Source organism: Erythrolamprus reginae, chromosome 1 (assembly GCF_031021105.1).
Source record: "Erythrolamprus reginae isolate rEryReg1 chromosome 1, rEryReg1.hap1, whole genome shotgun sequence".
Lineage (NCBI taxonomy): Eukaryota > Metazoa > Chordata > Lepidosauria > Squamata > Dipsadidae > Erythrolamprus > Erythrolamprus reginae.
The window spans coordinates 162793517-162819533 of NC_091950.1; the positions used below are offsets into that span (position 1 = coordinate 162793517).

Genomic DNA, 26017 nt, shown 5'->3' on the forward strand with positions numbered 1-26017 from the left:
CTTGTTTATATATTACCAACCCAACCATTTGTACAGAGCACTAACAAAATGACATGGGTTTGTTTTTTGCCAATCTCTAGCAGGCAGGTCTTAGACCTATATGATGCCATTTACCTATCACTTTCAGATTAATACACTTCTTGGTTTAATATGTGTCCTGTCTCATCCATATTGAAAGCTCTTTTTTATTTAAAACTTGGTAGTTGAATACAGGAGAGATAATGTTTAGATGGCACATAGCTTTTTAATATTACTTTATTGAAAGCATTTTAATGTGATTGTGTGATTTAAGGCGAATCAAAACATGTCTCTATGAAATTAAAAACGTAATAAAAGTTTGTAATGGTATCAGTATTTGTTGAATAAATCAAAACCAGAAGCATGCATAGATAACTGATTCGGCTGGATTAATTAACTTCTTTATAAACATATTCACTTTCCCATTGACTTTGCTGATCCCATGACCTCAGGATATTGCAACCATCATAAATATAAACCAAGCTTTTGAATTTTGATCATGTGACCATGGGGATGCTGCAATGGTTGCAAATGTGAAAAACAGTCATGAATCACTTTTTCAGCACCCTTGTAACTTTGAACGTTCACTCAGTGGACTGTTGTAGGTTGAGGACTACTGTATTGCTTTGCACTGTTCTGCTCCTCAGATTGGTTTCAATAGAGCTTAATCCAGCTCACATGAATGTGGATATTTTTATGTCTTGAACATTAGGAACCTACTACAATTATAGACCAACAGTACAAAACAGAGAAAGAGAAATTACAGAAGATCAGACTTCTTCTGGTAAGCAAACTTGAGAAATGTGAATTTAATAAAATACCTTTCCATTTTCCTCTCATGTTCAACATAGTTTTTGGTTAATGTATGAATGTTAATTTCTTAAAAAATGAATGCTTCAAAATGTAAACGTCATTTCATGCAACTATATATATATATTTTTTTAAAAAGCTATTTTAACAAAGAGCTATCCCGGGGAAATATTTCACTGTAGCCCAATCAATTCTGTTATCAAGTTCTTTTGGAATGCCGCTCCATTATTATTATTTTTTTAAAAAATACTCTAGTTTTTATTTTATTTTTTATGTTTTAATTCAGGCCCGCCGAAATAGGGAAATAGCTATTTTGCAACGTAAGATTGATGAAGTGCCCAGCAGAGCTGAGTTGACACAGTACCAGAAGAGATTTATTGAACTGTATGGTCAAGGTATGTGTATTTCTCACTGCTAAATAGCATGAACTTATAGAGCATGACGATGTACCTCGTTATTAGCAGCTCTGTTAGTTGTCTTTGGATAGTCACTCCTAAGCCTCTCCTCAGAGGTGGGTTCAAATTACCTTCGCTACCAGTGCGGATCACAAAGTTTCATGTGTTTGTGCGCTCCCTTCGTTCAATTTCATTTCTGTGCATGCTCAGAAGGTAGTTTCAGACTGAAACACAGCTGAAGAGCAGCTCAGATGTGCTTTGGATGAAGAAATAAAGATTGGTATTAACCCAGTGGGGGTGGGGGGCCTTCTTTCACAGCTGAGGACGAGGAGAAGCCATGCAAGCAATGAAAAAAATGCCGATTTTTTTTTTTAAAAAGATAGCAGTGTGCACGGACCTGCACAGACAGAATTGGATCTGTGACGCCAAAATTACATCACCAGTGGGTCACTAACAGTTTAGGCGATCTGGTCCAGACCAGGAGGAACCCACCCCTGCCTCTCCTGTCAGGTACAGTAGTACCCCTAGATACGAGCATAATTCGTTCCAGAAGGGAGCTTGTATCTCGAGCAAACTCGTATCTGGAACAAATTGCTTTAGACTTTGTTTTTCCCCTCCGAGATAATCAAAAGCAGGGATTCTTGTGCCACCTAGTGGACGCTCGGCTCGTATCCCGAATTTGAGCTCGGAACTTGAACAGAAATGTCTTTCCCCTCCTGGCTCGTATCTTGAAATACTCGCATGTGGAGCAGCTCGTATCTAAAGGTACTACTGTACTTTAAAAATTGCCTGCAGATTGAACATTTGATACTTCTGTGGTTTTGGAGGTGGATAGGTAAATTGTAATAAGCATTTATTTCAGCAGATGGAAGTATCTAAATCAACCTTGCCTGATTTCAGAAGCTGTGTTGGTTTGGCATTTGTTAGGATTTGTATGGGGAACTTCCTGGGAATTCCAGAGCTGAAGGTTAGATGGGGTGAATGGTGAGGATGAATACTATTTCAAGTCAGTTACCTTCTGAGAGAAGTCCTTGCACTTTTCTTGGCAATATATTTGGAAATTGATCTTACCTGCTTTTTGTGCTGAGACAGTGACAGGTTCAAGGTCACCCAGCTGGTTTTGTGCGTAAGGTGGGACTGCAATTTACATTCTCCTGGTTTCTACATTGGGGCCTTAAATCTTTACTGCCTACCAAACTGGTTCTCTCTAAGACTAGGTAATTGAAAACAATGACCATGCCTATAAGATGCCAAGAAAACTGCATTAATACAGGATTGCTTCCTTGGATAGAGTCATGAAATATGAAGGGTTCATACCTTCCATCAGCATCATGTTCCTTTACATGAAGGTATAGGAAGTGTATCAGCAGAGAACTAGGTCAGGTTCGTGCAGATGGGTGGATGGACACCAGTGGATGACAGCCATATGAACATCCCTTAGTATTTCCACACAGAATGTTACTATCCATTGACTGGTTAACAGGTAGTTGAAGACTACAGGTAGTCTTCAACTTACTACCACAATTGACCCCCAAATTCTAAAAAACTTAACCCAGGACGGGTTAAGTTTTTTAGAGTTCTGAAGTTGTTTAAAGTCTATTTACATTTGAAAAGTCCTTTGGATAAATACTAATATTAGGAGCATTAAAGCATGGTATTTGCTTCCAAGCAAATGCATTTGACAGAATTATTGTATTTTTCGAAGTACACGATGCACCTTAGTTTTGGGGAAGCAAAGGAAGGAAAAAAGGCTGCTGCCTCCCAGAAATTTGCCAAATAGCACAGATGATATAATGTACACTGTTTGCTGTGTATTTCTGTGCATGTGTGCCTAACCCATAGAAATAGCAAATAATTGGACAAATGTACATTATGGCAGTATATTAATGCCAAAAAAAGTTTCTTAAATGTAAATCACACTAACTCCTCTCAATTATTTAAATAGATCTACTCCAAGCATGACTAACTCAGGGTTTAGTTCAGCTGCCTATCTTAATACTAAAACAGGACGCTGTTACATTTCAGATTATACTTTTACAGATCTTTAAAATTGATGTGGCTTTTTGGAAGTATACATTATTCTCTATTATTTAAAAGAAGGTACAATAGCACTGAGCCTCTTCATATTAAACATTTATTTTTAAAAGTTTCTTCATTTTGTTAAGTTGTCTAGAACTATAATGAAGCAGTCTTTAAAAAAACTTACCTCCTTGCATCCAGATTCAGCAACTGATTAGCACAAGAAGATAAAATTCTGCCTCTGCCTCTCACTCCCAATTTGCCTCCTTGCAGCTTTCATTTTAGCACTTGGTTTGCCTTGCCTTGCAGCCTCAGTCAGCTGAGAGTAGGGAAGTTGATAATGTGTTGCTTGGCTTAACAGGCTCTGTTCTGTTTGCTGCAAGGAAGTAAATTGCTGGGAGGCAGAGGCCAAAAGATGGAGGTGGCTGGCTGGCTGGGGCTACATTCAGTGTAGAAGATATATCCAAGTTTTTATTCTCTTTTGGGGGATAAAATCTCATATTCCGAACAATACAGTATTTCTTGCTGCAGGTAGTAGATGAATTGTAAAACAGGGAAATTAAATGGGGAGCACAACTGTTTATCCTTTTCTGGGTTCTTTTCTTCAAGAAATGTTGGTACTTACAGATCTTTGCTTACAATCATAAGGTCTAGGAACTTTTTTAAAGATTAGCTCATGTTCCCCCTGTAGACCAGTGTATTCCAAAATTGAATGTAGTTTATGTCTCTCAGGGTTTTTTGTTTTTGAACAGAAGTTGCTTATTTGGTTAGGAGATGAGATTGACAGTTATGTTTTGTGAAAGAATAATTTACTCTGTATATGTAATGTGGCCAATACTAAGATTATCCTGGTAATGCCATTATCTCTGCACTGAATGGGTTCTTCCCATTACTGATGTTGTACTCCAAGCCTGATGTTTTGCGAGTCTGCATTTGTAGTTCGGCATTTGTCATTACTTATCCTTAAAAACTACTTTATAAAAAAATACATCAGCTTTCCTCAAAAGCTGTTGGGGCAATGAGTTAAACATAGTGGTTGGGGTTTGTGTGTGTGTGTGTGTACGTATACATATAGACACGGAAGTAAAGAATGTGGTAAAATAGAACCACACATCAAGCAGTAAGAAGACAGTAAAAATATAATAGAGCAGATTGATCTGTTTGGTCCATTTGTGTGTGCATAGCCATGCATGCATATGATGGATCAGCAGGCACACCAAAATAATATATGAGTTTTACTATTATGCTTTTCAGGCTCTCTAGTACCATTAATAGCCTGAAGAATGTTTTGTGTCAGAATCTGCCTTATTTCTCTCCAGAACAGATGCTTTTCCCTTCCTTGGTTGTGCTTAATGTAGTGAATGGATGATTTAGGAGAATTCTACCTTTTGCCTGCCTGATAGATGCTTAAACGAGCATTACAAATCATTTAGAATAACCCTTTTTCCTTTAGAAGCTGAAGTTCTGTCACTTTCAATAAATTTATCTGAGCTACAATTCACAGAATGTTGATTTTATGTTAAGATCTATTGCCTGGTGTTTTTAGACTGGCTGATTACTTGCCAGCTTAGTTTTTTTCTTTTTTCTTCTTCAGTATTTTAGGTTATTTTATTCATAACATTAAAATCAAACTCCAAGAAAAGGGGAAAAAAATACAATAGCAGAGCCAAACAAGCCTCTTTCTCTCTCTCTAACTTATCCTATCCTATTCTATCCCATCTAGCTATCATCTGTCATTTTTCTATCCATGCAAACAAACATACACAGTAAACAGATACAGCCCACTTCTTGGTCATTTCTTGCCTTTTGATAACCTCTTGAGAATTTGAAAGACACTTGGCCCAAAATAAATCAGGGCTAGATATTTGAGGTTTTAATATAAATCCATTACAGTGTTCCCTTGACTTTCGCGGGTCTGACATTCGCTAAAAGTCTATACCACGTTTTTTTAAAAAAATATTAATTAAAAAATACTTCGCGTTTTTCCCCCTATACCATGGTTTTTCCCACCCGATGACATCATACATCATTGTCAAACTTTCATCCGCCTTTAATAAATAATTTTTAAAATAAACTTTAATAAATAAATATGGTGAGCAATAATCTAAATGGTTGCTAAGGGAATGGGAAATTGTAATTTAGGGTTTTAAAGTGTTAAGGGAAGGCTTGTGATACTGTTCATAGCCAAAAATAGTGTATTTACTTCTGCAACTCTACTTTGTGGAAATTTGACTTTCGCGGGCAGTCTTGGAATGTATCCCCTGTGAAAGTCAAGGAAAAACCGTATATCCATCATGGATGGTTTTCATAACAGAAAAGAATTCCAGTCATAGTTTGAAATTTTTTAACATTTTAGATGGTAGGAAATACTTGATTTTACTAGCAGGCTTGTTTAGTAATTTGATAAATGCAGCATGAATTGCCTATAAAGTTTAAATGCAATAACTTCAAATGAGCTATTTAAGATTGGGAAAATTGCAAAACCCATGGTGTAAACTAGCGTCCCCCAACCTTTCGGGTTTGGCAACCCAGGGGGTGGGGATGGTTTTGTGCGAGGGGCAGACATGTGTTCATGCTTCATTTGTGTTGACTGGGGTTGCGAATGGCCTGCAAACGGAGAGGGGCGGCATACAAATCTAATAAATTATTATTATTAATTATTATTATGTGCAAATAAGCCAAGGCCCGGTAGTCTGCCATAGCTTACAAGTTAGAGACACCTGGTGTAGATTAAGGATACAATTTAGTAATTCGCTGTTTTGGAAACAGAACTAGGTAGGAACAATTAACATCAAAAATGGATGCACATCTACGCACAGGCACCCAGGGGAATATTTGCTGAAATCAATAACCCATATAGTTACTTTCTTAAATGAAATGGTTGTATTAGATCCCTTTCTGAACGTTTAAGTATAGAAAAGGTGCTCTTTTAATGGTATATAATAATATGAAGAGAGCAGTGGTAATCTGAAAAGAAAACATCATAATGGATCGAAACACTGCAAAGGCAAATACAAACTTTCAGTTCTGATAATCATCATTTGGCATAAGTAAAGGAACTGGACTGTTGGAAAAAAGATTCTGTGCACACACTTTGAGATAACATTGATTCACCTTAATGAGGATTTCCTTTGAACAGATATGCTACATACTTGGATGGTGACATATTCTGAGTCATGCCTTGCCTATCTACTCACATCTCAGCTACTACAATATAAGCAGTCCTCAAAGCACTATCATTTGCTTAATAACCATTCAAAGTTACAGTAGAACCTCCCCCCCCCAAGGGTTTTTTTTTTCTTTGCAGTGTCCTGCAATCACAGGATAGCAGTTTATAATAAGTCTACCAGAAACTGGCTTTTACTTCCACTTTCCAGGGAAAAAAAGGATATAGTGAACAATGGGTCCACTTAACATCCTCATTGTTTGCTTAAGCTACATTGGGTCAAGCATGATTTTTTTTCAAACCACTTTATGATTGTCCTGACTTACAACCATAATTGCCATGTTCAATTATAGTTGTAAATCAGGGACTACTTGTAAGAGACTATCCTTAAAAGGTATCTGCTGGCTTGCGAATTCTGGGATTTGAAGACCACCTATCTTAAAATTGTTGTAATCCCTGAACAAGACATTTAAGTCTTGAATGATTTGGGAACTATTTTGTTCATCTTATTTGAAATTATTTTCCTTGTGCTTTAATTTTTGTTTTAGCATTTTTGAATATTTGTTGAGTAGAAAGGTGGGCTATAAAATAAATAAATTATACAAGCAGTTGTGGTCTGCTACATTTTTAACTTCTTTTTCTGAATTCTTAATTTTTCACAGTATCTGCAACGCACAAAGAAACAAAGCAGTTTTTTACCCTCTACAACACACTGGATGATAAAAAGGTGTATTTGGAAAAAGAGGTAAATAAGATTTGCAGTAATTTGTGAAAACACAAAGTCTATTTTTGAGCTTGATAATATCATCACACCCTGATTCACTGAGATATAACACTGCTTTAACTTGGTTTTCTAATTTCTTCTAGATTATTCGGGAAAACAGATGATAAATTATTTGTAGTATACTGTAGTTATGTTTATCTAAATATTTATATTTATGTTGTGTTTATCTAAATATCTGTGCTAGCTTGAATGATGGTATATTTGTAAATACAATAAATATTTGGATATTTTAGACTACGATAATCTAACTCTCCTGCCAGCGCATATTTTATATAGTGCTGGAAATGTAAGAGAATGTACTATATGCATAGAATATACCAAGGTAAACACAAGCTGATTTATATATAAATATTTGTACCATAATTGTTCTGTCAGGCTCTCTGGTACACTCCTCCCAAAAATTCACAGGTACAAATTTCAGACACACACACATTTGAAAATTCAAAACAATGTTCTTTATAATGAAAATTCAAAACAATGTTCTTTATAATGAAAATTCACTTAAACTAAGCCCTCTTTTGGTATAGCAAAGAGCACTGGTCTCCAAACAAACTGGTAATTTGTACAAGTCCCTTATAAGTTCTGTGATACTTAGCTTGCAGCTGTGAGGCAATTCACAGTCCTTCTTCTTTCACAAAGTGAAACACACTTTGCTCTGGTTTAGTTTCAAAGCGGGGAAAAATCAGCACACAAAAGGTCAAAGTCAGTAAAGCAGTCATGAAACACAACGATCAGATAATCCTCCACAATGGCCAAACCCACAGGCTGCTCTTTATAGCAGCCTCACTAATCACCACAGCCCCCACCCAACCACAGGTGGCCTCATTTTCTTTGATAATAATCTCTCAGTTCTTGTTGCCTATGCATCGCTCTCCGCATGCATGGCTGTATCATTAACTCTTGTTCTGAATCCAAGGAGGAGCTAGATAATTGATCTCCTTCTGAGCTGTCTGCCACACTCTCCTCCTCCCTGTCACTCATGTCTTCTTGGTCAGAGGAGCCTTCATCAGCAGATTCCACCGGGGGCAAAACAGGCCTGCAGCATGTGGATGTCTCCCCCACATCCACAGTCCTTGGGGCAGGAGCTGGGCCAGAGCTAACCACAACACGTAATGATTACAAGTATATATAAATCAACTACCAAGCATTACATCTCTCTTTTTTTTTTTGCAATCCAGGATATGAATTCACATGTTCATGTGCCAGTAATCATGTAATCAGTACTCTTTTGTACGATATACAATCATATATAAATTGCTTTTTCACAAGTCTATAGCTTGAATGACTTTACAAAACTTTTTACATGGGAAAGTTTATTTTTATATTTTTCAGGTTAATTTGCTCAATTCCGTTCATGATAACTTCCAGCAGTAAGTAGACTGATCATATTTCTTTGCTTTGGATTAAGCATAGTTTGATGATTTCCTGCCTTCAATTTCAATTTAAAGAACACTGTTAAAGCTTTTAAATATACTGTACGTTACAGTATCTCATACTATGCATTATAAACTCTACCCAATAGTTTTGGTTTCTCATGGAAAATATACTTTTCTCTGAATTTTTAAAGAGTATGGAGAATCAGTTTGGTGTAGTGGTTAACTAGTTTAATGCTGGCCTAGAATTCAAGTCAATTCAAATAAGAAGGAGGAGTATTAGGTATGTTTGCCATCTCGAGTTATTTATAAACTAATCAAGGTAAAGAAAAAAAATCTAATAAATAAACAATAATTGTTTGTTCCAGGGAGAAATAGAAAATGGTCCTCTTAAGTATTTTGGATTTACTCCTGGCAGCTTGCAGCCTACCAGTTTATAGCCTGGTGCCTTAACCAATATCCCAAATTGGCTTTCATTTATGTGTTGCGCTTTAGCAATATTCTTCTGAATCTAAGTTCTTTACTTAGTGCCAAAGCTGGCACTAATAACAGTGTCAATTTTGTACACCATCCAATAAACCATAATGCAGTCCCTAGACATGTTTGGAGCTAAACCGTAATTGGCTGTGGTTGTGTTTGCACACACAGAGACTTTTGCTGTGAACAGAAAGATTTCATGAGGTTCCTGAGAGTGTTTGCCTGCCATATTGTCTTGTTTTAGCAAGAGCTCTTTATGTTCATTGAACATGATTTGGAGCACTTGTTAAACTGGGGTCTTAAATTTAAATCATCATGCGTGCCACATGAGCACTACTTCCATTAACTGGATAGTTGCCACATTAAAGCCTCCTCATATTCCTAAATTGATAGAATACCCAAATATGGGAGGAGCTTAATGCTTCCTTTTGCCTCTCGGCCCAACCCAGGGTTGAGTGTGTACGAGTGCGTAATTGTGATTTTATGATATTGACTATGTTATATTAATGTTTTTTTAATTGACTTTTTAAATTTTAATTTTAGATTTGTAATGTATTGTACTATTGTGAGCTGCCCCGAGTCTTCGGAGAGGGGCGGCATACAAATCTAATAAATTATTATTATTATTATTATTATTATTATTATTATTATTATTATTATTATTATATCCAAGGCAGTTAATTAATTTTTTCATAGCCGACAAACTATATTCTGTATGTGTAACATATTTTTGCTGAATTTGGAAATGAAGGGAGACTAGTATAGATCTATTTCGGCCTTGTTGTGGCCTCATCAGCTGGCCAAACCCTTACTGGGATTTGATCCTGCAGCCTCTGTCTTGTAAGGCAGAGAATTAACCTCTAGGCTACAACAACAAGATATAATAATAATAATAATAATAATAATAATAATAATAATAATAATAATAATACCCCCACCTTTCTGTGAAATAGAAACTTGACATTGGGGTTACCTCTCCCTCAGCCCTAGGCAAAGGCACTTTTGAAAATGTTGCCAAGAAAACTTCAGGGACACTGCAGGCAGTTGCCAGAAATCAAGATGGATGGGAGGGAGGGAGGGAGGGAGGAAAGGAGGGTGGGAGGAAGGAAGGAAGGAAGGAAGTTTTTTCCCTTGGTTTCCTTTCTATTCTCTGTCTTTGCTGGGCAGAGAAATATTGCTTGCTTTTTGCCTTTTCCAGTACTTGCCCAAGACAGGGAGTAGTACTGAGGGATGGCCAGACTCCTCCTTTTCAACTACCTCTCCTTGTGGCAGCCCTGGTCTCCTGCCTTTCCTCCCTGACCAAATTTCATTTCCTCCTTGTCTCTACCTGAAAGCATTACCTGCCACAGAGTCTGAAAACATATTGGCTATGAGCAGCTTGAGGTTATCACTGTGACAACACTTAACCATACCCTCCAAGGCTGGGAGAGCCATTGGATAGGACTGACGCAAGTTATGGAAACCAGACCAGTCCTTACCCTGTTGCACATCTGCATATCTACATGGTATTCAGTGCCTTTGCTTAGGTATCACTTAAATAGTATCTCATTGTCTGCAAAGCGTTCTGGATGCTCTAATGACTTGGAGGTTACATGGGACCATGGACTGTAGGTTTGAGAGCTCTAAACTTTCAGTACTGCTTTTCATAGATATAGGATACTATTTCCAAATAATGTTTTAATGAAACACAGTCTACCTCTTACCTTCATTCTAGGATGGTTTATTATCACCCTAGAATTCATAAATCTATGATAACTCCACTGATCATATACAGATCTAATTTGGTATAGTGGTTAAGGCATCAAGCTAGAAACCAGGAGACCATGATTCTAGTCTCGCCTTAGGCATAGAGCTGAATGATCTTGGGTCAGTCATTCACTCTCAACCTTAAGAAGCAAGCAAAAGGCAGACCACTTCTGAAAACTGCAGGGACTTGTCAAAGGCAGAAAAATAATACAGTACTTCACAAAAAAAGTACGATGAACATATACACATACACATATGTATATGTATGTTATCCTTCTTTAACTGAATATTGCTGTAGAAAAATTAAGTGGACAAAAATATCTCTTTTTTTTTCACTTTTCCAGTCTCAGCCTTCCTGTCCACCATCTAAAACATTTTCTTTTTCTTTCAGAGCCATGGCTTCCCCTAGTGCTCGAGACCAATTCCTGCGACAAATGGAACAGATCGTAGAAGGAATTAAACAAAATAGAATGAAGGTTAGATAGCCTTTTTTCAGATATCTTATACGTGTGCATGTTTCCTTTTTCAAATGCCAGTAGAATTTTGTACATCATCCAATAAACCATAATGCAGTCCCTAGGGACGTGATACCCTCTCATGTCCTCTAAATATGAGCGTATCTCAATGTGCTGCAGAGAATTGAATTAGAATAAACATTTTCAGAGAAGCACATTTCAACTGAAGGTTTAAGAGCTGTTCAGTCACAGAAAACATTGGCTTGAGTGGGTTAGCTGAAGCTGGATAGGACCTATCAAAACCTTTACACTGAGGTAGGGCAATGCGACTTGGCAAAGGAATGGTAGATTCTTTTGGATAAGATAAGAGCTGTTCAATATACCACCTGCAATGTATATTATTTGAACATCATCTCTGGCTGTAAATCTCAGGTGTCAAATCCGCGGTGTCACATTTATTTATTTATTTATTTATTCATTCATTCATTCATTCATTCATTCATTCATTCAATTTTTATGCCTCCCTTCTCTTTAGACTCAGGGCGGTTTACAACATGTTAGCAATAGCACTTCTTAACAGAGCCAAGCTATTGCCCCCACAATCCGGGTCCTCATTTTACCCACCTCGGAAGGATGGAAGGCTGAGTCAACCTTGAGCCGGTGACCTTCAGATCTACAGTCAGCTTCAGCACTCCACCTGCTGCGCCACCTCGGCTCTTTGCTGTCATGTGGTGTATTGTGACATTTTTTCCTTCACGGAGCTGGAGTGTGTGTGGCCTGTGCATGAGGCATCCAGCCCGCAGACTGCCAGTTTGACACCCCTGCTGTAAATTAACAAATTGGATGATGTTGCAAAGCATTTAGTTTTTACTTAATCAGTTTTGACCGTGAAAGTGGAGCCTTTCTAACTTCTATTTTTTAAGCAGAAGGAACAAGGAAAATTACAACACAATAACAGAATTAGAGTGTTGAGAAATTTATAGGACTTTATTATATGATCTTTCAGGGTCTGCCAGTTTTCCTGTTTTAAAATTTATAGATTAAGGTGCTGTGGAAAAGGGGAGAGAGTAGAGAGGAAAATCCCTGTAAGTTTTAGTTTTCTGTATTTATATACTGAATTGCTGGATTTGGTATAGTTACTGTGTATTGAACAGTGTTGCATAATGCCATCTGTCTTTTTTTCTTGTTCCTTACAACAGTTGGAGAGGAAAAAACAAGAAAACAAAATGAGAAGGGACCAGTTAAATGATGAATATTTGGAATTACTAGAGAAGCAGAGACTTTACTTCAAAACAGTTAAAGAATTTAAAGAGGTAAAAGAGAGGTGGCGGTAATGGAACTGGTATAATTTATATTTTCTCCACTAGAGTTTTAAGCAGCTTGCCACTCCAGATACTGTACCAGGGTTTACAAAGGAAAGAATAATCAGCAACATGTGACAGCTATATAATAGATAATGCAGAACCAAAACTTTATTCAGAGATCTCAGGTCATACCTTAAACCAGGTTTCAATGGTCTTCACAATGGGTTAATATGGTATGGTTATGCTACAGAAAGGAAGAGAAACTACTTTTGATGTTAGTTTACATATGATATATCATATCTTGATAGTATTTTAAAATAGGGTTGCTTTTCAGCAAGGTTTTTTGATATCACTGTATATTATTCATAGAGGGTGGAGCTAGCATCAAGACATGGGTTGTCCTCGTCCGTTCATCCAATAGGACTGAGTCTTTTAAACTGATTATTCCTGCCTGTGAGCCAGGATACCCAGATTTACTCAGTCCTCAGAAAGGATAGATGTGTGGTTTCTAGCTCTATCGAGAAATTGCAGTTTCCAGCTTGCTGGTTTTTTCACCTCTTCTCAATGAACTACGAGTTGCCAGCTGATCCTTCTCCACTGGGGTTGCTGTTTCTTAACAGCTCAGAGCTTCCGCTCGAGCTGACTGCAGCTGATTGTCAGGGTTCCAAATAGCGTCCAAAATTAAATCAGAGTCCAAGTCAAAATATTCATCAAAGTTCCAATCTATTATTAGAGCCATGTTGGTACATTTGGGTAAACCCCCGAATCTGAAGTCCCCAAGGTTTCACCAACCAGTTGAAAGTTCAAGTCCTTCTCCCCTTAGCCACAAGTTCATCACATTCTCCAATCTCTAAATGCCATGCTGGCAGAATCACCCATCTCCTTCCATGCAGGTGCAGGAGCACAGAAACAAAGGGTGACCTTGGCTTTCTAAGAAGGAATTTGTTATGGCTACATGCTATTCCCCCTCCTATTTTCCCACAATAGAAAATGCATAATAAAATAGTATATAGTGTGGCAGGCCAAAGACTCCAAATAAAATGGATTCAGCTTGACACTGATTGCCTCTTCTGCCTGTAGGCAGCCCTATTAATACGAAGGGCTATTCTAGCCTTCTGTGCTGGTCCCAGTGTTTCTGCGCTCTGATTAACAGCTGATTTTTTTCAATTAACGGGCTTGGTGGTGGCCCTGTGCCTTCGATATAGAGGCAGAGACAATGGATGGAGGAATTTTTGTGCTCCTCTTTACACTCTATATGTTGTGGCTAGCTTTGTAGGTGTGGAACAGAGAGAGAGAATTCCTCAGGCTGAGCAGCCGTAGTCTTAAACGGACCATTAGGCCACTGGAGTCAAGCACCCCACATTTAAATTGTCTGGGGAGTAGGCAAAATTATTTTTTCTTGTGCTGGAGCTGAGATCACTTCCTTGCCTTGCTCCTGGGCACATGGGCGCCATTTTGAATGTGATTACTTTGCCGTGCTTCTGACTCATGGAGCAGAACACCTAATTTTTGGTGACGATAAAAAAACAACTCTGCAGTCACCTTGTGTCTAGCACTTTGTTGGACTGTTTCTGGCTTTATATCTTCTTCCCTGCCGAATGCAGTTAACTCTGGCCTCCAGAGTGGATTCTCAGAAGGGCAGGTTTCACCCTGCGTCATTTTGAGAGTTTTCCCCTAATCTGCCCTCGGGGACGAGGGGCCAAGGTGCCATTTTGCCTCACCTAAGTATTGCCAGAAGCCATTCCTTGTTCCTTTGGCAGCCATTTTGTGCCCCTCGTGGCAACAGGCATTGTTTTCTTTCTGAGATCCTGACATATTTTGGATCCTTTGGGGGGGGGCAATTCTGCTCCTCTTTTTGCTTAATGGGTTCCTGCCTCTCTAGGATTAACCAGTCATCATCATCACACACACACACATATACCAGGGTGATTCGACAAAAAAACATGTAACCCTTCCCTGGTACAGAGCTGAAGGGATTGCTCCTGTAGCCTAGAGGTTAATTCTCTGCCTTACAAGGCAAAGGATGCAAGTTCAAGTCCCAGTGAGGGTATGGCTAGCTGATGAGGCCAAAATAAGGTCGAAATAGATCTATCCTAGTCTCTCTTAATTTTCAAATTCAGCAAAAATATGTAACACATGTCCTGGGAAAGGTACACCTTACACTCCAGAAATTCCACAATGGCCCCTAGCTGGATCAAGCGAGTAAGAAGAGAAAGATGGCTTTTTCCCATTAATTTCTGGAGTGTAAGGTGTACCTTTCCCAGGAGTGGCAGGACAGTATTAAAAACCTGATCTGTGTAATTTGTGTAAAAGGTCTCAACATAGAGTTCCTCTGAACCCTCTCTCTACGCTCCTGGTTAAAAAGATCTTGTGCATATCAGTTACTCCCTGGGCATGCCTCCACTCCAGAGAACCTCAATGGTTCCTTCTCCCATTTCCGAGGTCAGATCGTACCTCTTTGGTGGTGAAAGCTATTCACCCGTCGGAGATGTATCAATTTCCTCCTCTGGTGGACCTCTGATGCCCTAGACAAGGGGTGTTTTTTGCACAAGCTGGAGAGACTAGTAGATATCACAGTGCTCCCTGAGATGCCAGAACATCTCTGCCGGAGCCATCAAGATGACCCAGGCATGCAGATAGCCTTCCACCAAACGCTTTTATTCTGCCACCTGGAAAGCTTTCTGTGTGTGGTGCACGAAAAAGGGCTGCTCACCAGTGCAACTGTCCATAGGTAACATCATTGATTTTTTTACAAGTGGGCCTGGATAAGAGGCTCTTTCCTAATACCATCTGGTGGAAGGTGGCAGCCTTATCCTCTGTGGCTCCCTGTAGTCATTGGTTCAACACCCCATGGTAAGGTGATTCATCCATGGGGCCACTAATCTGTGTCCACCAATCATCCACAGATACTCACCCTGGCATCTCTCCAGGATTCTTAACTCCTTAATAGTGGCACCCTATGAATCTTTATATGAAGCTTCCCTTCTCCTCACCTGCAAGGCTGCCTTCCTGGTAGCCATCACATCCACCAGGTGGATTTCAGAACTTGCCGTGTTTTCTGTGCATAAGGATATCTCTATTATTCACCTGGACAGGGTGGTACTTCGCTTGGACCCTTCCTTTCCTCTCAAGATTAACTCCTGGTTCGGTCATTCTCCCTAATTTTTGTCCCAATCCTTTCCATCCACTAGAACAAAAATGACACAAATTGGACATCCACAGGACTCTGCAAATTTACATTCAACGCACACTCCTTCCATCCACAAAACGGAGTCCTTATTCATTTCTTTCTTGCCATCCACAATAGGAAGCAAGGTTACTCCCTCTACAATTAGGCACTGGCTGAGGGGCACCATCACTAAGGCATAGGATCTGATGTTACTTCTCTGTCCCTCCCAAGTGATGACGCATTCCACGCACAGCGCTGCAATGATGGCAGCCCAAGCCTCTACCAAGGAGGTCTGCAGAGTGACTACTTGGGCTTCTGCATCGCCCTCCATACGACACTATAAATTGACAATTTTGCCTCGGCGGACGCAGCCTTTGGTCGCAAGGTGCTCCAGAGGCTGCATTCACACTAATGTTTCCAGAACCAGGACCAGCTCATCCTAGGACACATGCCTTTGGCATGTCCCATGTCTAGATGCAAGCTCACTCTATGGAGAAGGGGTGTTGGTTTTACCTGATACGCTTCTTCTCGTAGGGTAGAAATAGCATATCGCCCCATCGTGGCTTCTTCTGGTTCTGGCTCATGCCTGTGTTTTTCGGAACGGACATTTCTTTTTGACCATCGTAAGAAGAGCTCCTACCTGTAAGCAGCACCACATGTCATGTCAGTCTTCTGCCATTATAAACTGGGGATCCTGGCTTACAGGCAGGAATAATCAGTTTAAAAGACTCAATCCTATTGGATGAACGGACAAGGACAACCCATGTCTAGTTGCTATCTCCACACTCCGAGAAGGAGTTTATCAGATAAGACCAATGCCCCTTCTTTATCATCTAAAGCAGTGTTTTTCAACCAGTGTGCCGTGGCACACTAGTGTGCTGTGAGACATGGTCAGGTGTGCCGCGAAGCTTAGAGAGAGAGAGAAAACAAGAGAGAGAGAAAGAAAGAGAGAAAGAGAGAGAAAGAAAGCAAGAGAGAGAAAAAAAGAAAGAGAGAGAAAAAGAAAGAGAACGAGAGAGAAAGAAAGCAAGAGAGAGAGCAAGAGAGAGAGAGAAAGAGAGAAAGAAAGAAAGAAAGAGAGAAAGAGAAAAAGAGAGGGAGGGAAGGTGGGAGAGAGAAAGACATAGAGGGAGGTAGGGAGGGAGAGAGAAAGAGAGCAAAAAAGAGAAAAGAAGGAAGAGAAAAAGAAAGTGGGATGGAGAGAGAGAGAGAAAAAAAGAGGGAGAGAAAGAGGGAGGGAGAGAGAAATAGAGCGAAAGGGAGGAAGAGGGAGAGAGAGAATTTTTTTGTCCAAACTTTTTTTAGCCCACCCCTCAATGTGCCCCATGGTTTAGTAAATCTAAAAAATGTGCCGCGGCTCAAAAAAGGTTGAAAATCACTGATCTAAAGTGACTAAAACAGTCTGAAATCAATGAAATTAATTTTGGTAGTTAGAAGCTGAAAGCAGGATGTGGGATTCTTATGTTTATACATTATGAACATATATTCCGGTCACAATTCAAAGTGTTGGTCATTACCTATAAAGCCCTTCATGGCACCAGACCAGGATATCTGCGAGACCGCCTTCTGCCGCACGAATCCCAGCGGACGGTTAGGTCCCACAGAGTTGATCTTCTCCGGGTCCCATCGACTAAACAATGTCGTCTGGCGGGACCCAGGGGAAGAGCCTTCTCTATGGCGGCTCCGACCCTCTGGAATCAGCTCCCTCCAGAGATTAGAACTGCCCCCACCCTCCTTGCCTTTCGTAAACATCTTAAAACCCACCTCTGTCATCAAGCGTGGGGGAACTGAGACATCTCCCCCTGCCTATGTAGTTTTTGTGCATGATATGACTCTATGTATGTTTTTTATATTGGGGTTCCTTGCTTTTTAGACTTTTTAAATGTACTGTACTATTGTTATTTTAGATTCTAATTATTAGATTTGTCATGTGTTGTTTTTATCACTGTTGTGAGCCGCCCCGAGTCTACGGAGAGGGGCGGCATACAAATCTAATAAATAATTATTATTATTATAATTATTATGACAGACCAGATCTTAGAATATTATTTGCTTGCTTGATTTCTATAACTAGCCATCTCAACAAGTGATTTTTAGGTGGTTTTGTTCCTAATCGCAGGAGAGTCCCCAATCTGTGGGCCACAGCACAATATCAGGAGGTCTAGCATTGTTCTTTATCCTGGATGTCTCTTAAATTTTGAAGCACCCACTTATCTCTTTTGCATCAACAGGAATGCCGCAAAAATGAAATGCTTTTGTCGAAGCTGAAGGCCAGAGGTCCCTGAAGAACGTCAGGCAAAAGGCGGTTTGGTGTTTTGTTTTGTTTTGTTTTTCCTGTGATCAAGTTCATTATTCCTCACGCATTTTTCAGTATTATTCAAAAATATAATCTTGACTGATTTTATTTTTGCACTAGTTAAGCTTTCAATTGCCATACACCAATCATGTTTGAAGCAGAGAATAAATCAGTAATGTGTGAAACAAAACCACCTAATTTGTATGTCCAATTTATCATATTGAACTAGGATTTACAGTGCTCTGTTTTGTCCTCTTTGAACCTGGATATATTCCACAGGTAAAATAATGATAAAAAAGGAATGCGAACCTCCAGGCAAGTATTACCATATATGTTTACTTCATAAAGTAGCAGTCAGACTCCTTTTTGAATCTGCGAGCTTCAAGCAAGACCCATTTTACTTAGCTCAAGTTATAGCATTCAACTTTAATGCAGTTGACATGTACAATAAATATCCCAAATCTGAAATGCCCTATAAGCTGGTAAAAGGTACATTTGGTGTTATACTGGAGAAATGGTGAGGTCCTGCTCAGTGGTGGGTTGCTTCCAGTTCGGCCAGGTTCTAGGAACCGGTAGCACTGGCGGCAGGATGCTCCACCTACCCACCCACCTGGAACATATCTGTGCATGTGCAGAAGTGTCACAAGTGCTTAGTAAAGGGTTTTAGAACCCACTACTGGTCCTACTGAAAGGAAATCAATCAGACACCTTCAGACATATACATATGTACACATCCTCACTGTGCAGTTAGGATTTAATATTCCTGTATCGTCATCTGCCTTTCAACATTGGAATTTTGTTTTAAACAGCGTCCATCGATAATAGTGGAAAGTGGTTTTGCACAATGCAAGTTATTTGAAGATGGGAGATTGTTTTTGTCCACTTGTTTCAATAGGAAAGGGAGAGAGAGAATAGGGAGGAAGAATTTTAGCACATATTCAAAACCTGAATCTGGTTTCCTTTTGTCTGTCTTCCATATTTCACCTGTGTTTCAACCCATCTGACTTAAATTCTCTGCATTCTTGTAAGTTTCATAACTCTTAAGTTGCTTTTGGAAGCTAGTGAAGGTCTGCATATTTTTTAAAATGTATTTATTTACTAAGCAAATGTACATTACTGCCCATCTACTGAAAAGAATTCTGGGCAGTGAAAAAAAAACAATTCAATCTGCATTTACAGTACTATAGGCAAAACATCCTACCAGTTTGTATTACCTGTATTCTTCTTCAGTGAGAAAGCTAATAAAAATGAAGTCTCATTCAAATTGAGTTTGACTCTTGAGTGACTCATTGAAACATGTCCATGAAGTTTTATGTCTTACAGATAATTAGTTTTTCACTTATCTTCTGAGATGTTTTTTTCAGATTTTCAGCCGATTCCTAGTTCCGGGATTCTATGAAATATTAACCAGATTAGATCCTGTTTAAATATTTAGAATATCCAGGGTCCAAGGGTCCACCAGGGGTTCCCACTGTTGATGTGGCTGAGAAATTAAAACAGGGAACAATCTATTAGCTCATTTCCATAAGCCTAATTTCTGCATTAAACTAAAATGATTTGAAGCATCACTTGTCAGTACAAGGGTTACTCAAAAGTGAGCTGTAAAGTCTCAGCTAAAAAAAAAAGACTTAAGGGCCAATTTTAGCCGGCAAGCCCTTTGGATGCTCAGCAGCGGTAGACTTCTTGCCACCGCGCCCTTCTAATTCCAGCCTCTGGGATCTTTGGTGGACTTTGGGCATCTTCCCATCAGACAAGTATATCTCCATCCGTAGCATTGCTTCCAGCTGCATGAGTTTCGGTGGCCATTTTGAAGGCATTAAAACTAGTCTGAAGGAGGGTTTGTTCCACTGCACGGCCCCACTGACCATTAGCCGTTGGCAACTCTGCTGCCACTATTCTATCCTGGCTTGATGTGCCTGGTCTGAAATACCATAAAAATAATACCAATTATAAGTATGATTTACGAATCAATACAACTTTAAGTGCTTCATATCCTTCAAAAAGAATTCTGTAAATGTAAATGACAATTCCCTTATTAAATGTGGATTCCTTTATTGTTTATTCAAGTTATCTTCAAAATTCAGGCATCTGCTAGATGCTAATAGCTGAAGTAGCAATACATGTTTATACATTGTAGCAATACATGTTTATTACTGAAAAACCCATCAAAACGCAAAAAGCAAAGGTGTTAGCTTTGCTTTACATTTCCCATTGTAAAGTTCCCAGCAATCATTCTTGGAGCCATGCTGAATAGTGGTGAAGTCAACCATTCATCAATTATTTCTGCAGTCAAGCTTTTGACGGTTTTACTTCTTTTCAAAATGAATGTGAATTAAAATGAAATGCATTGTACTGTGCTAAAGACTCGAGTTATGGTGCTGAACCAATAACTTTTCCAAACTGCATATGCAGCCCTCCTGAGCTCTTGTTTTTGTTGGCAGAAGCACTGCAAGCCGATCCTTCGCTGTTTCCACAGGCCAGATCTAAACACCGGGGGCTTGAGAATAGAATAGAATAGAATAGAATAGAATAGAATAGAATCCTGTATTGGCCAAGTATGATTGGACACACAAGGAATTTGTCTTTGGTGCATATGCTCTCAGTGTACATAAAAGAATCCTAAGGTACAACACTTAATAATTGTCATAGGGTACAAATAAGCAATCGGAACAATCAATATAAGTCATAAGGACTTACTGATCAAGTATTTTTTTTAAAAAAATATAATTTTTATTTACATATAGACAACACAAACACACAATTTATATACAAAATGAAAAAGATACAGTAAACATCCCCTCCTCCCTTTGGCTGTCTCGTCGACAGCCTCCTTTTATACTCTTACGGTATTGTTACTAATGGTTTTTGTTGGTAATATATAATCCATAATACTAGATCTTAATTTCTTACTCTATAATTTATATAAAGAAACAGGTGGAGAAAAAGTTATATTTAAGTCTTTAAGAATTTTTGACTTAATTTGTTTCCTTATCACGCAGCACTACTAATATTTGTTCTTTGATTCAGCCATATATAAAAATCTTTCCAGATCTGGTAATATTTTGTGTTTTCTTGCTCTTTTAGCACCAATGTTAGTTTGTCTGCTTCTGCACAGTCTAGCATTTTTTTAAATTAGATTGCGATCATTAGGCATTGATTCATTTTTCCAAAACTGGGCTATGGTTATCCTCGTTGCTGTTATTAAATGTTGGGTCAAATAATATTGTTCTTTTTTTCATATTTTTTTTGATAATACCAAGTAAAAATATTTCCAGTTTCATTTCTAATTTGATATTGATTATTTCTTTTATCCATTTTTGTAGTTTGTGCCAAATTTCCTTAACTCGCTGACAGGTCCACTACATATGAAAGTAGGAACCGTGTTTCTCCCCACATTTCCAACAATTGGGTTTGAGGTTAACATACATCTTGGCTAGCCTAGCTGGGGGCATATGCCACCTATAGAACATTTTAATTGTGTTTTCTTTATAGGAGGTAGATCTGGTCATTTTATAATTTGTGTTCCACATTTTTTCCCATTGATCTAAGTAAATGGAGTGTCCAATATTCTTAGCCCAGGCTATCATATTACCTTTGACAATTTCTTCTAAATTTTTGTGTTCTAGCAATAGTTTATAAGTATTGGTAATTGCTTCAAAGTTGTTAAGAATATTTCCTAATTCTTTGTAACATTCTGCCGGTATTCAGTCGGGTCCTGGGTTTTTATTATTCTTTTGTTTATGGATGGCTACTTCTAATTCCTCCTAAGTTACAGTTTTGTCCAATAATTCTCTATTTAGTTCTGTTATCTCTTCTGGGTTGCATTTATTTAGGTAATTGCATATATATATTTTTCCTTTATTTCTTCTTTCTGATATAATGTCTGATAAAATTCCATAGCAATCTTTTTTTCTTCTATTAATGTAAATTGTGTTACTCCTTTATCATCTTCTAATTGTTGGATATATTTATTTTCTTTCTCTTTTTTTAATTTATATGCCAGCCATTTACCTATTTTATTTGCTTGTTCGAAATGGTTTTGTTTTACTCTTTTTATTTGTATAGCTATATCCTCTTGTATGATCAGATTAATTTTATGTTTAAGGTTATCTTTTTCTTGGCCTATGCGATTGTTCTGTGGGTCATTTTGTAGTTTGACTTCAAGTTTTTTTATTTGTTCTTGTAATTCTTGTAGTTTTTGATTTTTATTTCTATTTTTCCTGCTTGTGTATGAAATTGTTAGGCCCCTAATATAGGCCTTGGTGGTGTCCCAAATATTTTGTAAGGTAGTATCTTTGTTCCAATTATCTTTTAAGAAGAGGGTTAGTTCTTTATTCATGTATTTTTCATTATCCTTCGTTATATTGGGGTAAATCGTCCATCGTTTGTGAGTGAGTGAGAGGAGAGGGAAGCCCTTCAGCATAGCAAGGAAGAGGCAGCAGGTAACAGCAGCAGCCAGTGTATGGGAGGCAGTGTATGGGAGGCAGCCTTGCGCCTCAGTCACTGTTTTTTTTTAAGCCTTAAATTTTTAGATCTTTTTGATTCCCTTCACCTCACTTTTTCCTTCGACAGCAACTCTCCTCCTCTTCTCCCACCTCCTTCTCCCACCCAAATTCAGAGCTTTTATTTTTTCCTAATGGGTTTGCACGCATTATTTGCTTTTACATTTACATCCTATGGGGAAAATTGCTTCTACTTAAGATCGTTTCTGCTTAACAACCTGGTCACGGAATGAATTAAGTTCTTAAGTAGAGGTACCACTGTATAACAAAAATTCAGAGATGTAGATTTTCTTCATACCTAGCAAAAGTGCATTGTAAAAAATGAACCTTTAAAAAAAGAAATCAATGTATAATTATAGTTGCAAACTTAAATGTGAATTACCATTAGCAAAATTCACATTTAAGTTTGCAACTATTTCTATGCATTGATTTTTTTTTGAAAAGTTCCTTTTTTTCTTCGTGACTGCAGTTATGAGTGGAAACGTGCCACTTGTCTCCTATTTTGTCCCAAGAAACCCGAGTGCTTTGGCATCCAGTACAATCAACTCCTTAATTACCTTTTATCGTTTCTTTTGTTTCTGAGTTAGAAGAATAATCTGAATGCAGAAGAGCACAAAGCAAACATTGCTTCGTTGGGTTTGCTAAGATAAAGGCAGAAAGCGTTCAGAAGATAGCATCCGTGCATAGAAAGGTTAAAAATGAGAATTTTCCTACAAAAATGTGTTTTGTGAAATTATCACCAAAATGTGTGTGAGTGAGCGAGCGTAAAGCCTGAACCAGATAGAAAAGTAAGATTATAGAAATATGATATCTAAAATAATTAGCAGGATTTGTATTCTTCTCTTTAAAGATATAGGTGAGTAAAATTTAAACGGTTTTTTTTTTTATTAAAACCATTTTGTTATAAATGTTGAGGCATTACTTTGTGGAAAAGTGTAAAAAATGAAGGGTTTTTTCTCGCAGTGTATTAGTTAATACTGACACAGCTGAATCTTGGGAATAAAGCAGGCTGCAGAAGCATCTTGAGCAAAACAATTTTGCTATTGTTACAGACTTTGAAGAAAACATTCAGATAATCTATGTGCTATGGTGGATGCCCTACTTAATAGGTCTAATTCCATCTAAAAGCTGAAATATGAAACACTTCAGATAGCAGCTGTTTACATTTTAAGTAACTAGTCCTTATGGTTGATTTACTCACATACTCTAGAGCAGCGTTTCCCAACCGGTGTGCCGCGGCACACTAGTGTGCCGCGAGACACGGCCAGGTGTGCCGCGGCGCACCTACGGAAGCTCCAGCTGGGCGGGGTGCTGCTGGTGCCGACCTGGAGCTCCCGCTCACAGCTGTCTCCCGGCTCCTGCTCCATGCCGTGGTTTTCGCCGCTCTCCTGCTGGGCCCCAAAGAAGGAAGGCAGGAAGGAGAGCTTCATTCTTCGCGCCTTTTTCCCGCCTTCCTTCTTTGGGGCCCAGCAGGAGAGCGCCAGAAACCGTGGCATCAGGTAGGAGCCGGGGGACAGCTGCGAGTGGGAGCCCCAGGACGGAGGCACCGGCAGCGCCCCGCCCAGCTGGAGCTTCCCTGGCGTCGGTGGCAAGTGTCCTTTGTGGCCCGGCGGGAAGGCACTGGCGGTGGGAGCAGGGGGGAGGGGTGGTGGTTGCAGCGGCCGCAGGCAGTCGCGGGGAGATGGCGGCGGCGAGAGGGAGCTCTCTCTCTCTCAGCTGACTGCAAGCGGGAGCCCTGACGGTGGCGGTTGGACATGCTGCTGGACGTTGTACATGCTGGCGCTGCGGGCCTGGCATATACGGTGTCCAGCAGCACGTCCAGCTGCCGCCGTCAGGGCTCCCGCTTGCAGTCACCTGAGAGAGAGAGAGAAAGAGAGACATATAAGAGAGGCAGAGAAAGAGAGACAGAGCGAGAAAGAGACAGCAAGAGAGAAAGAGAGACAGCAAGAGGCAGAGAGAGAAAAAGAAAGAGACATAGCAAGAGAAAAAGAGAGACTTAGCTAGAGAGGCAGAGAGAGAGAAAGAGAGACATAGCGAGAGAGAGAGAGAGAGAAAGAAAGAGATAGCAAGAGAGGCAAAGAGAAAGAAAGAGACATATAGCAAGAGACAGTGAAAGAGAGAGAGCAAGAAAGAGAAAAAACAAGAAAGAGATAGCAAGAGAGAGGGAGCAAGGGAGAAAGACATAGAGGAAGGGAAGGAGGGAGAGAGAAAGAGAGCAAAAAAGAGAGGAAGAAAGAAAGGGATGGAGAGAAAGAAGGGAAGGAAAAGAGAGAAAGAGGGAGAAATAGAGCGAAAGGGAGGAAGAGGGGTTTTTTTGTCCAAACTTTTCTTTAGCCCCCCCCCCCCCCGCCCCCCCTTTCAATGTTCCCCAGGATTTTGAAAATATGAATAATGGCTCAAAAAAGGTTGGGAAACACTGCTCTAGAGAAAGGTATCTCCCACACAATAATGGACCCTTTTTGTAGGTAACAGTGCCAAAATCATCACCCACCCACACAGGGATAATACATTTTAAATGCCGCAAATGATCTTCCTAATTCTTTCCTTGTGCAATTTACTTATTTGAGAAGCAAGGCAGCTTATATAGAGGAACAATTCTAGTTGGTAGTTGTTTTGTCCAGTTGCTATTATGAAAGTAACGTTATTTAATTTATGAAATCGTCATACCACCATGCAGTATATATCGTCTATCTGTACCATTTCATCTTGATTGCAATAGCTTTTTTAAGGCCTGCATGTGACATTTCTAGTGAATAGGCTTGGATTGTACCAGATTTATCACTATTGGGAACCCACAGCAAAGCGATTCTTATTTTAAAAATTTCCACGTGAACCTATTTTGATCACTTGCTTTTAACTGGCTTACAAAGTCCAATTTCGTTGTCAAGGTTCTCTGAATGGGAGACAATTCCTCAAGAAACACAGGTTTAGTGTTCGAAGCATCTTTCATCTTTATGAGACAAGCCTTGAGTGTGGGATACTATAGTCTATTAAGTATCCTTAAGATTGATAACAGGAATAGTGCACAGAAAACTTTTAGCTTTCCAGTTATTGTTTATTTGCTGTTTATAGGTTCCTATAAAGCTAAAAGTAATGCACAAAAGACAAGTCTCCTATTTGTACACAACTGTATCCATTAGATTGGTGTTTCTTAACCTTGGGAATTTGAAGAAGTGCGTACTTCAATTCCCAAAATTCCCTGGCTGAAGAGGTGAAGTCTACACATCTTCAAGCTGCAGATTCATATTATTAATCCAGATTTTCTTTTCTTGGAAGAAAGAAAACACTTTACCACCTGCCCACACCTCCATACTACATCTACACAATCAAATGTGGGAGAAAAAAAAATCAAGTATTGTTATAGAATACTCCATCTAGGACAGGCAGGGGTGTCAAACTCACAACATGCTGTTGTCATGTGACATATCAACTTTTTTCCCTTGAGTAAACTGGGAGTGGGCATGGTCAACATGTGACGCATCTGGCCTGCAGGTCACAGGTTT

The 26017-nt window shown here is 39.1% G+C and overlaps 1 protein-coding gene across 2 annotated transcripts in view; it reads left to right on the forward strand.

The window, feature by feature from the left end:
* Positions 1-18202, forward strand: part of CCDC93 (coiled-coil domain containing 93) — a 249195-nt gene extending 230993 nt beyond the window's left edge. For both annotated transcript variants that reach the window (XM_070731005.1, XM_070730997.1), the window contains 7 exons: positions 731-802; positions 1115-1223; positions 7071-7153; positions 8525-8562; positions 11180-11264; positions 12443-12556; positions 17948-18202. In XM_070731005.1, the coding sequence (XP_070587106.1) occupies positions 731-802; positions 1115-1223; positions 7071-7153; positions 8525-8562; positions 11180-11264; positions 12443-12556; positions 17948-18001 (555 nt within the window). In that variant the 3' untranslated portion in view covers positions 18002-18202. The remainder of the gene's footprint in view (positions 1-730; positions 803-1114; positions 1224-7070; positions 7154-8524; positions 8563-11179; positions 11265-12442; positions 12557-17947) is intronic.
* The last annotated feature ends 7815 nt before the right edge of the window (positions 18203-26017 follow it).